Raw genomic sequence first — 11374 nt, forward strand, 5'->3', positions numbered from 1 at the left:
GTACAATATTTTGACTTTTAAACATCATTATTCCTTATCCCAAATGTATAATTGATAGAAGCTCAATCCCCAGTTTATAAATATTTGTTTTATTTTGATTTTTGTGTTTGTCTTCAAAACTATGAAAAGTTAACTAACTATATGAAAACAATTCATACAAGTTAAAAGTCTGTGTAATAAAAAATAATGATAACTTAAAGTACAAACATTTAAGTACTCAAAATTCAAATTATTTTAAACTATCATTCATCTTATACTTAATTATCTATAAATACCTATATAGTATTTTATAAAGGTTATGTTTTACCTAGGTACATTGGTAAGTTTATTATGTTACGGATAAATTCCGAAATCGAATACATCTAAAAATTACCTATCGTATGTTAGGCATTTAGGTACCTATACCTACACATCGTATAATATAATGAATTTCCTAACTTTAAAGTCTTCAAATGATTCTTATATTTGAGTTGTAATAGGTATCCCTATTATTACCTAATAGATGAATGGTATTACTGGATTCCTTCATTGCAGTAATGAGCTAACACACAAATTTACAATAGGTGGATATTTCAGTACATACTTGGATTTATAACAATCATAGACCATACAAATCAATATCTACACAAACAGTCAAAGCTACATTTACAATACTCACTACGACACTAGATAGCAGCACCTAGACCGTTATAACACTTTAATGTATAGTTAAAGTGTAGTTCGTAAGTTAGGTACCAATAAACTGTTAACTATTATAGTGGGTTAGTAGTTAGTACATTGCTGCACCGAAGGTAAAACATTCCGTGTCTGTTGTTGTTCCTATATTCATATTTAGGTATTTTATACATATATGATATAATGCAGTTAAGCTGCAGAGCATAGCATTATATTTGCTCATATATCTGGTTTGTCACTTTGTCAGCCACAAGTTCGACATGATTGTAATAAATTGTATGTACCACATTGCAACCGAAAGAAATTCTAAAGAGTTATAATTATTTATTGTAAGTAAGTGAACTAGGTACCTGAACGGCCACTTTGTAATTCCCTTGATCATATTGCGAGTATAAAATATGTTTTGGCAGATAAGGTCCGTAAAATAATATATATTTATTTGTCACATATGTAAATAGGTTCTTAAACGTACAGGTGTAGGACAAACTCTTACAACTAATTCAGTGATGCCTGAAGCAGATAATAACTAATTACAAACGTCTGTATTTCTCAAAAATATAATTTAATGACTAGCTATAGTTATTGTTAGTGTTCTTTAGTATTATAATATACGTTATACTTATACGAATTACGAAGTAATGTTCATTTCTAATAGTCATACAAAACTACTATATACGTTGAATAAATTACAAAATATTATCGAGTAGCGATTAAGCGACAACAATATTAATGATAGATGTACAGGGTATTCTGTGATGGAAGGTTTTATATTTTTAAATGATGGAAACATATAAAAATCATTACTTGATCAATCCAAAAAAGTAAATTCTCACGGGACCAACCGTATGCAGTTTTAGACCAAAAAATAATTTTTACACATGTATGATAATATTGTTGTACAATGACATTTAAAGACAAAGAATTATATATTTGTATTTTTTGAACTAACATAATTTATTTTTCATTGATTAGTGATAACTTTTCTCCGTAGATATTGAAGTTTAATATCTGTGTTAAAAGGTACAAAAATGTGGATTTTAATTTAAACTGGTATTAGTTGACAGATTTAAATTAATAAATGGGTTTTAATTTAAAAATACTAGTAGGTACCTATATTAAATTATCGAAATTATAGTTAGACAACTTAGTTGAACTATTGCATAATACTATGATTAATTAAAACGATGTTCATTTAACTACAGTTGCTTACCGACAATTGATTCAAAATCGTCGAATAATATTTCACAATGATTGGAAATCGTCAACAATTTCAAATTTAAACGTAAACACTTTTTTCGTCGATCATACTATGTTTATTTATTTATAGAAATCGTATTTTTATAAGAAGTCAAGCATAACAATAATAAATATTCTAAAAATAAAATATTTAAAATAGATAGATGAGTGAAATGGGTCTATAAGATATATTCCTAAGCAAATTGTATTACATTTTACCGAGTCTAATTTTACAAACTGTCAAACTATGTGAAAAGCCAAAATGAACAAATACCTTATACCTTACTATGGATATTTTAACTCAGTAAATGTCAGTCATTCTTACTCAACAAGCATTAATTGTATTAAAATTATTATTGGTTAACTCATTTGCAGAATGGTTGTTTTCAATAGTGTTAACAGATTTATTTTTATTACATTTAGGTATAATGTTGAAAACAGTTAAAATATAGGAAACTGTCCATAGGCATAATACTATTAATTATTATCGATACACTCAATCTATTCATGAATAATATATTAATATAATATGTCTTATCGAGGAATAATATTATTATAACCGTCCAATATTAGTTTACTAATAATAGTTCTATACATTTAAGAAATCCATTGATATACGTACAACGTTGCTAGTTTCCGGATGGATTACCTCCCGGGAGGTTTATAGCAACACATCCTTGTTTTTTACAAACATAAAAACCATCTAAACCTATGCTTGATTTTGCTGAAATAAATAAATAAATACAAAAAAAAACTCCCTACCGTACCACCCTACACCCAATGGCTTGTTACCTCTGGTTCCCCCTAATAAAAAAAAAAAAGAAAATTTAAAAAACGTTTGAACAGTAAATGCCCAATAGCAAATATTTTATAGTTAATAAACAATAAAGTAAAAAAAAAAAAATTATGATAATGGATTTTCGTTGAAATTAAATTCGTTGCGATAAGTAAGCTCAATTATGCGACATGATCTAAAATGAGCGCGAAAACAATATTTTAAAAATAGGTAAAAATTTAAAAAAAAATTACCTTTGATCCCACGAATGACTTCATAACAAATGAATTGTCTGTCGACTTAAATATAATATAATCCCAATATAATCTTCGAAAGACCTACACAATAAAGGTCGTTTAAGACATATGATAAACCACGATGAAAACCAAGAAAGCAGTATTATTTTTAATAATATATTATGCATATAATAACTACAATGCAATTATTAAACATTGTCATAATGGTTTAGCAACAGCAGCAGTAGTGAAAACGATATCACGTGTAACGTGTTCAATTTAATTTCAATGGGCCGCGAGTGAAGCTTTCTAGTCGGTGGTGATTTCGCAGTGAGGCTATAGTGACCTCCACTAAATTTTGGATTAAATTATTTTTAATTGCGTATACACTATTTGGATCACCGTAAGTACAAATACGTTATTTAATTCATCTTTATTTTCATCCTATAAACTAGTCATTTGAATGGAACATATTTTAAAAACGTATATATATATGAATATAAAACATTAAATAAATTTAAAATAAAAACGTGTATAATAACATGACATTATTAAGCTTAAAGCGATGTAAAAAAACAACCGTTTGTCCCCGGTTCAGCGTATCCGATAAACACGACAATTTATTTCAACGATTATAATATAGGTATAGGTAGTACTGCACGTATATATATATATATATAGGAGTAACGCTATCGTCTACATTGTTTTCGTTCGACTATCCTACGCGTTATATTATTTTTTTTCAGATACGATTAATATTACATGCGCCTTATTGTTTCAATACAGCGTACAGTACACCACCACAGATCATATCAATTATATTTATATCAATTAATTTTATTATTATTAACACGATCTGTGATGCGACTGCGGTGTATATATCGTCCACGGCGATCACTGGTGTTACCTCGACGGATCGCCTTCGGTCGTTGTATCGTTACGTAAAGAAACGCGCGGTTTCACTCCGAGAGGATTTTGTACGATGATATTATAGTTACAATAATACGGAAACCGATATAATTCGGTTTCGGTTCAAGACACGTCGTTTCCGTGCGCGCGTGGAGAGGGGTCGACGAGGAGGGAACGTCCGCCTCGCCGGGAAAGAAATAATTAATACTGCGTGCCGGAACCGCCGGCACGACCGGGAATCACGCGGACAGCCTGGTGAGCCGCGTAAGGCCGCCGCCGTTGGCCGCGCAACCGCTCCCGTCGTTGCTGGACGACGGGCTGCTGTAGTAGGCCAGCGACGTGTCTTCGTCGTCGTCGTCGCAACCGCCGCCGCCGCCGCAATCGTCGTCGAAGTCGAAGTCGACGTCCGGACAGTGATGGACGCGGCCGCCGTTGGGCCTGCAGTCGTCGATGAACAGCGTGACGGCGGACGACGAAAGCTTGTGCGCGGCCACGCCGCGGTCCTTCCGGCCGCAGATGGCCGCGGCCCCGCCGCTCTGCTCCGACGAGTACGGTTCGCTCTCCTCGGACATGGCCCTCGTGATCAATATCCTGGGCGATCGTCGCGAGTCGCGCAATATGCGCCGGACGAACGCGCTGCGGTTGGCCACCGCGCACCGGCCGCCCCGGTCGGACCCGTCGTCGTTGGTGGTCGACGAGTAGCACCGCCTGATGGACGAACCGCCGCCGCCACCGCCGACGCCGCCGCCGCCGTTGAAATGGACGTCCGCGTAAAAGTTACCAAAGTCCAGGGCGTTGGCCGAACACGTGGCGCCGGGAAGACGTCTGGCCGCAATCGCCGTCGGGGGTTCGCCCGTCTCGGACAGGCTCATCAGCGACGACCGGCGGCTGCAGAGCAGCAGCAGTGGCGCTGCCGCCGGAATGACGGGCGTCTTGCCGTGGCCGGCGGCCGCGGCCACCGGAGTCAGCGAGGGTCTGCGTGACCCGCACGCGGACGGCGTCCGGGCCTGGATCTCTTGGTTCACCTCGCACTTGGTCATCATTTTGCGCCTGTAGTTCTGGTACGTCTTCTTCAGCAGCTTGTTCTTGATGCCGTACAGCAGCCCGTTGCACAACGCCGAACCGGTGATGAGAGCGAACGACAGCGACTTGACGGCCGGGTCGGTGCGCGGCGCCGCGCCCACGGCCGCGCACAGCGACTCGTACAGGCACACGCCGTAGTACGGCAGGTAGAACACGGCCAGCGAGCCGACGATCTGGAACACGGCGGAGAACGCGTTGCTCCTGCGCAGCTTGTTGGCCATCGCCGTGGGCAGGAAGAACGGGTTCCGCTGGTGCGTGATGGTCACCTGCGCCGACAGCGTCACTTCGAATATCGCCGACGCTATGCGGTGCCTGTGGTACCGGGCGATCGTGAACACCTGCGAACGATATAATGCATACGTTTTACGTGATGATCTATCGTACAAATATGTGCCTATAATGATGCATTTATGTCTTCATTAAACATATTATAATATACTTTTGTGCTTATTTTGTGTTATTTTTATAATTTTATGCACTATACGTTTTATATTAATTGAATTCGTATGTTATGGTGTGCAACGAAAATCTCGCACAACGTAATGCATCTAAAATGCTATTGTTATTTTCTAGCTGTTCCAGAACTAGCAACTACACACATAACTATGATTTATTATAGTTAAAGATGATTTAAGAATAATAGATCATTTTCCGATACTATACCTATTATAGTAATATACTTAATATTTTGGATATTATGGAAAAATGCGTTTTCGACAGATACCGAAAAAATTGTTTCCTACTCAAATTGTTTTTAGAATCAACAAAAATCGGTTTAAACCTAATAACTATGATACTTCTGTTTGTAAATCAGCACACTCCAAACAGTAACGGACCAATCGTTTGCTTAATTTCAGCTTATTTGTAAATAATTCCGTATTGATTAATAATAAATCACTAGTATTATAGGGTCAATATGGTTTTGATATTTTTATAAACTCACTTTTATGTTGCATCCGAGTATGATGACACCAGGCAGTACTAGAGTAATGGTCGTATAGAAAATGCTATAAAAAATAGTTGCTCGACCTTTGCTGAAATCTGTAGTACAAACAGGTAGGCCCGGTTGATAAGTATAAGGAACTAACCGGAAAACCGGTGGCAATGAGATCAACAAGCACACAATCCAAGTGCCGCAGAGACCCAACATGATTTTGCGGCTGTTTACTAGTGTTCCGTAATGCAATGGTGCCGCAATTGCATAATACCTAAATAAAAAAGAAGTTAGTGATTGAGATATTAGTATCATAAATATGTTATTATTAGTTGGATAATATTCTAATTAAAATATTAAACAGCTATTTAGTACCTAGTTTAAGTAATAAATGGCATATAAACTTAAATAGTGATTGGTGGTTTAGTGGTAGGTATTTAATAACTTTGAGTTAAAATCAAATTTCCTTTAATTTATAACATTCCAGTACTTAATATTTCCAGCAATTTAAGTACAATTTAAGAAATTATGAATACTTACGATTTTTGATTTTTCTATGTCGGTATAACAAATTATCTATAGAGCAATCGATACCAACCTGTCACAGTTGAGACCACACACTGTCCAAATGGCCATTGGATGTAGGAAATTAAACAGAAATCCGTGAACAGGACACAACCACGGAGCGACTTTTTCGTACTGATTGAATGTCTCCGGTAAAATGGACAGCAGTACAGCAATGCAAATAATCAAATCCACAGCGCTCAAGTGAGTGAGCAATACGTTGATTGGTGAACTCGTCTACAAAATATGTGTAAGTAAATTGGTATGTTCAGATTTTTTATTTAAATGTATGTCCATGCGTGCCATTTAAAATGTTCCACAGTTGTATAATACAAAAGTGAGCAGTTTTATTACATTTTTGCTTTAATAATAATTATTAAGTATTTTTTTTTTTTTTTTGAAAATTACTTTTCGAGAGGTTGTTTATTTTTGCTCTAAGCTGCAATATGTAACGTGATCTTCAGTTAATTCCCAGTCGTTCAATAACAAACTGTTTTTTTAATTTATTTCATTACTATAACGATATTTATTGGCACTTTCATAGGAATTTCAAATGGATCGGGATGAATCAGATTTCACAAAAGTACAAAGGTGATCCTTTTAGGAGTGCAAGAGTTCGCTTACATATCATTTGACTCATTTTTCAAATTAAATAAATATATTCTACATTTCTACAAACATTATTGTAAAATGATTAGATTCTGGAATATTAACTCAATAAATTTTCGATTACCTTAATGTAGAAACTATAAATATAAAATCTCGTATTATTACAAATTAAAAAAAAAAATGGCGATATAGGTTTCCTAACCATTGTCTATTTAACATTTGAACGCCCCAGCGCACTTTTTTATAAAATTTTAATCATCCCTCATGAGATACTACTGAGAAATGGTTTTAGAACTTCATAGAGCGTTTTAAAAAGAAATAAAAAATATATGTACTTGGGCATTGTAAAAATCAATAACTTCTTCGTTCTTGTTCAGAATCTAAATGAGAATAGGAGGTTACATATACATATTTATTTTTGCTAAGGTTATAGTACCTATATAATATTTAGTTACTTTGTATGGGTACCCCAAGTGTTGTTATATATTTTCTGTGCTAATATTTAAAACCAATAAATAATAGTTAATATTATATAAATAATTGAATATATTTAACATATAAGTAAGTAAGATAGGTTTTAATTGAATAAGGTGAACGGGGAATAAAAACAACCGAGAAACGTGACAATACAGTAAAAGGAAATTCATTTCCTACTGAGACGCTCTCGTATTTCGCACAAAATTCAATTATTGTGGTTAATTACGTCATTTAACAATACTGTGCTGTATTTATGTGCAATGAAACCAGCATTTGTTGTAGGTACTACAATTTAAAGATATTATAAAATCAAAATGGAATAAGAAATTGGAAAAATGAATAAGATATTATAACCGTGACATAATCTGGGTAACTGTCAATTATAAATAATATATTATGTTCAATGGAAGTATATTATTATTTAACATTTTAATTTATTTGTTAAATGTAAAGTCCATAGCAATTAAACGTTGTCCCAAAAATATGTTGTTAAACATATTATTATTATAATATAATTTCTGTATACTATAAACACTGCAGTTAAGCTTGTTGGAGTGGTTCAAGTATCTTATAATTTGCGTGAAAGATTGCATCAGTGCCCAGTCTCCTAATTTGTTGTGAATTCAGTGCAAAAATTATAATAATGTTGATAATATCGATTAATAATAATAATAATATTAAACATCAGTCACCATAATACAGTCACATTGATATTACCTAATTTAATATTACGTGGTATATATAAAAAAAAAGATACGAAGCTTTGATTGAGATAGTAGACTAAATAATTTGGCATTTTCGAACAATCTTTTGAGTTCTGGTTAATTCAACACTGCACGTAAATAATATGAGCCATGATTGTGCCTGTCGGATTAATTTTTTTTTGCCATCAATGATAAATCATTATTGATTACTCTAGGTCCTTGTATTTAGTGTATTTGGCGAATAAACGATACGGGACCGAGTTGCAGTATTGTGCTAGACAGTTCCCACCCGTTTCCGGTTTTTGAACGGAAAAATAAAAAATAAAAAAAGGTCCTTGTATTTACTCTTTTAATTCCTATTTTTTCACTGTAGTAAAGAGTTATCTTATTAAGGTAGGTTATCACGTTATACGTCGTGTACTCCCATAGACCCCGTTAGCTGTGCCTACTGATTGGTATCTATGGTAAAAGCTTTTGGTATAATATGGTGTTATACGTTCTTATCACACAATAAACAACGTTAACGTGTTGTTGGAACAATTTCACATGAAATATAACAAAATATGTACGGAACTGCGGAATGGTACGTCATGTTGTCACTTATCAGTTATCGTATTATAACAGTGTTTATAACCATTTAGTCCCGAACCTGAACCCATTACCAGCGGGGCAATGTCAACCAATACCTTTGAAACGTACATTCAAGGTAAACGTTTATCAATTATCATACACGTACACGTGAACATGTGCAGTGGAAATCTATGTGAAGTATATCTGGTACCCACATTTAAAACTATACATATATTGCAGGGTAATTGTGGGGAAGTATAGATTAGGTGTAATTAGGCAGCAACGTACCTATAAACTATAAAGTATAAAGTGTTATTTTTGTGTTCATCTGTGGAAATTCAAAAATCGTTGTAAAACGCCACGATGGCACACTAGCCACTGTTGAAGCGTTATAATACGAGATACAAGTCCAATATCACTGTTCATTCGATAAAATGTTTCGAAATTACCAGCAATAAACACGTATTTACATTGTGTATGTAAATTATACCTACTCAGATGAAACTATGTAAGATGTGCCTATATGGCGTTCGTGTAATCGTATCTATAATATAATATCTGAATATCAAGCTCAAATATAAAAATTTACAACTTAATAGAGAGAGAGAGAGAGAGAGAGAGAGAGAGAGAGAGAGAAAGGTGAAAGAGAGCTTAAAAGCAGTTTTGTAAAAAATAATTTTAAAAGTATTCAAGTACAGGTACTTATTTTGAAAGATATTTAAAATACTTATCTTGGTACTTAGTAAAACAAGAATTCAAGTACAAATATAAATAATTTATAATATTAAAGATTTATAGATATACTTTCAAATACAAAAAATACTGAAAAAATGTAAGTTATTTTTTTTTATTGGAGCTATTCATTATAAAATATTATAACTCGACAATTAACGTTAATTGTATAGAACATATATTTTACACCCCATCATTTGTTTAAACTACTCAACTGTCTTCTTTGTCAACGTATTTGATTTTTGGCTGAGTAAAATTCACGGTAAGAAACCATATTATTATAATATGTATACAAATTCTCAATTTCTATTTTTATTTTAAGTGATCAATATTAAACTAAAAAGAATTTATAAAGTACATATTTGAAAATATTAGTATGTTTGATTTGAAAATTTAAATACAGAGATACTTGGAGAAAATATTTAAAATACGAATTGGTTTACCTAAAAGTGTTGAAATAAAAATTAAATATAGGTAGCAGTGATCAAATACTTTACAACACTTCTAATAAGAGGCGCTGCACTGGAGCGTATTTATTCAAAACTTCGAAACATTATGTACGGGTGTGGTGAATCCAAGAATGACGAAAAAGGGTAAATTAGACTATACATTTGCATCTGCAGGTATAATAGGCATATATATATTATATGTAAATTTAATATTTATAGCTATTAAAAGGCGATAAGTTATGCAAAACTATGTGCAAATGTATGAAAAAAATAAAACAAAACACGTAAAATATGCATTTAGGTATTACATTTATGTACGATGTATAAATAAAATACTAGTTACTTAATACTTAGTTGGTACCTACCTATAATTCATCATATATTAATTTATATACGTTTGTATATCTTATTTATCATTGTCATTTATCGTCATCCATACAGATCATATGAAATCAAACATATATTTTTAAAATACATTTTATGAATTTATTATGAAAAGTATGCAGTTTTATGCAACAAATACAATGTAATAAAGTAGTTGTATAAAAAAAAAAAAATACAAAAATATAATAATATAATACCTGTCTATTGTGTAATGCAATATTATTGTACTCACCACGTTGTTATGAAAACTATCAGTTAAGTAAATCAGTATCAACATGCAAGTTTTCGAAAAACAAATTTTAAATATTAAACTCCTATGAAAGTTAATACTACGTATATAATTTATAGATTAAATTTCATAATTGTATTTATTTCATACATATGAGTTTATCACAGTAACGCGAAATATGCGCATATTGATTAGCGAAATATATCATACTCTATTAATAAGTGTACACATATATAATACAATCATATATATATTTTCAGTTAAAAGAATACATTAGATTTAGATTTTCTGGTGAAGTTGAACAAAATGGGTAATATAATTAATTAACTTCGAGAGACTTATTTTTTTTTTTACTTAATGCATAAGTAATCGTAGATAAAATATTATGGGGACTATTAATCCGATTTCGGTAATAAACCTTACCCGTTTGCTAAGTAGGATGACTAATAAGACGTATCCGTTTATGAACGTGGCTAGGGCGGCCACGCCACAGACTGCCAATACGGTCACCAACTCTTGATCGCCGTTCATCACTCAGCATCACCCGATTAGCATACCTACATCATTCTGAAATTTAAATAATAATGATATATTACAATAAGGAAACTTGGCTTGTGGCGGACACAAAAGCTTTAATGGATGAAGTCTTGGGGGAGGGAATCATTACATTGAACTGTATTAGAGGTACATAGGACTATATCGCCTGCAGTTGAAGTTGTGAGGAGATTTGTTCACAGAATTGTTTAGGTTACATTAACATAAATGCTTAGGTTTATAGTTCTTTAAAAAAAATTGCTTGCATTCTTCT

The 11374-nt window shown here is 33.2% G+C and overlaps 1 protein-coding gene across 1 annotated transcript; it reads right to left on the reverse strand.

The window, feature by feature from the left end:
• Positions 1–727: 727 nt before the first annotated feature.
• Positions 728–11172, reverse strand: LOC111042586 (G-protein coupled receptor 161-like). Its single transcript, XM_022327235.1, has 4 exons — positions 10990–11172; positions 6447–6649; positions 5858–6122; positions 728–5252 (listed from the first exon to the last, which is right to left on the reverse strand). Exons 1-4 carry the CDS (start codon positions 11095–11097, stop codon positions 4071–4073), a joined length of 1758 nt encoding a protein of 585 aa, XP_022182927.1. The 5' UTR covers positions 11098–11172; the 3' UTR covers positions 728–4070.
• Positions 11173–11374: the final 202 nt, after the last annotated feature.

Source organism: Myzus persicae, unplaced genomic scaffold, assembly GCF_001856785.1.
Source record: "Myzus persicae strain clone G006 unplaced genomic scaffold, MPER_G0061.0, whole genome shotgun sequence".
Taxonomy (NCBI): domain Eukaryota; kingdom Metazoa; phylum Arthropoda; class Insecta; order Hemiptera; family Aphididae; genus Myzus; species Myzus persicae.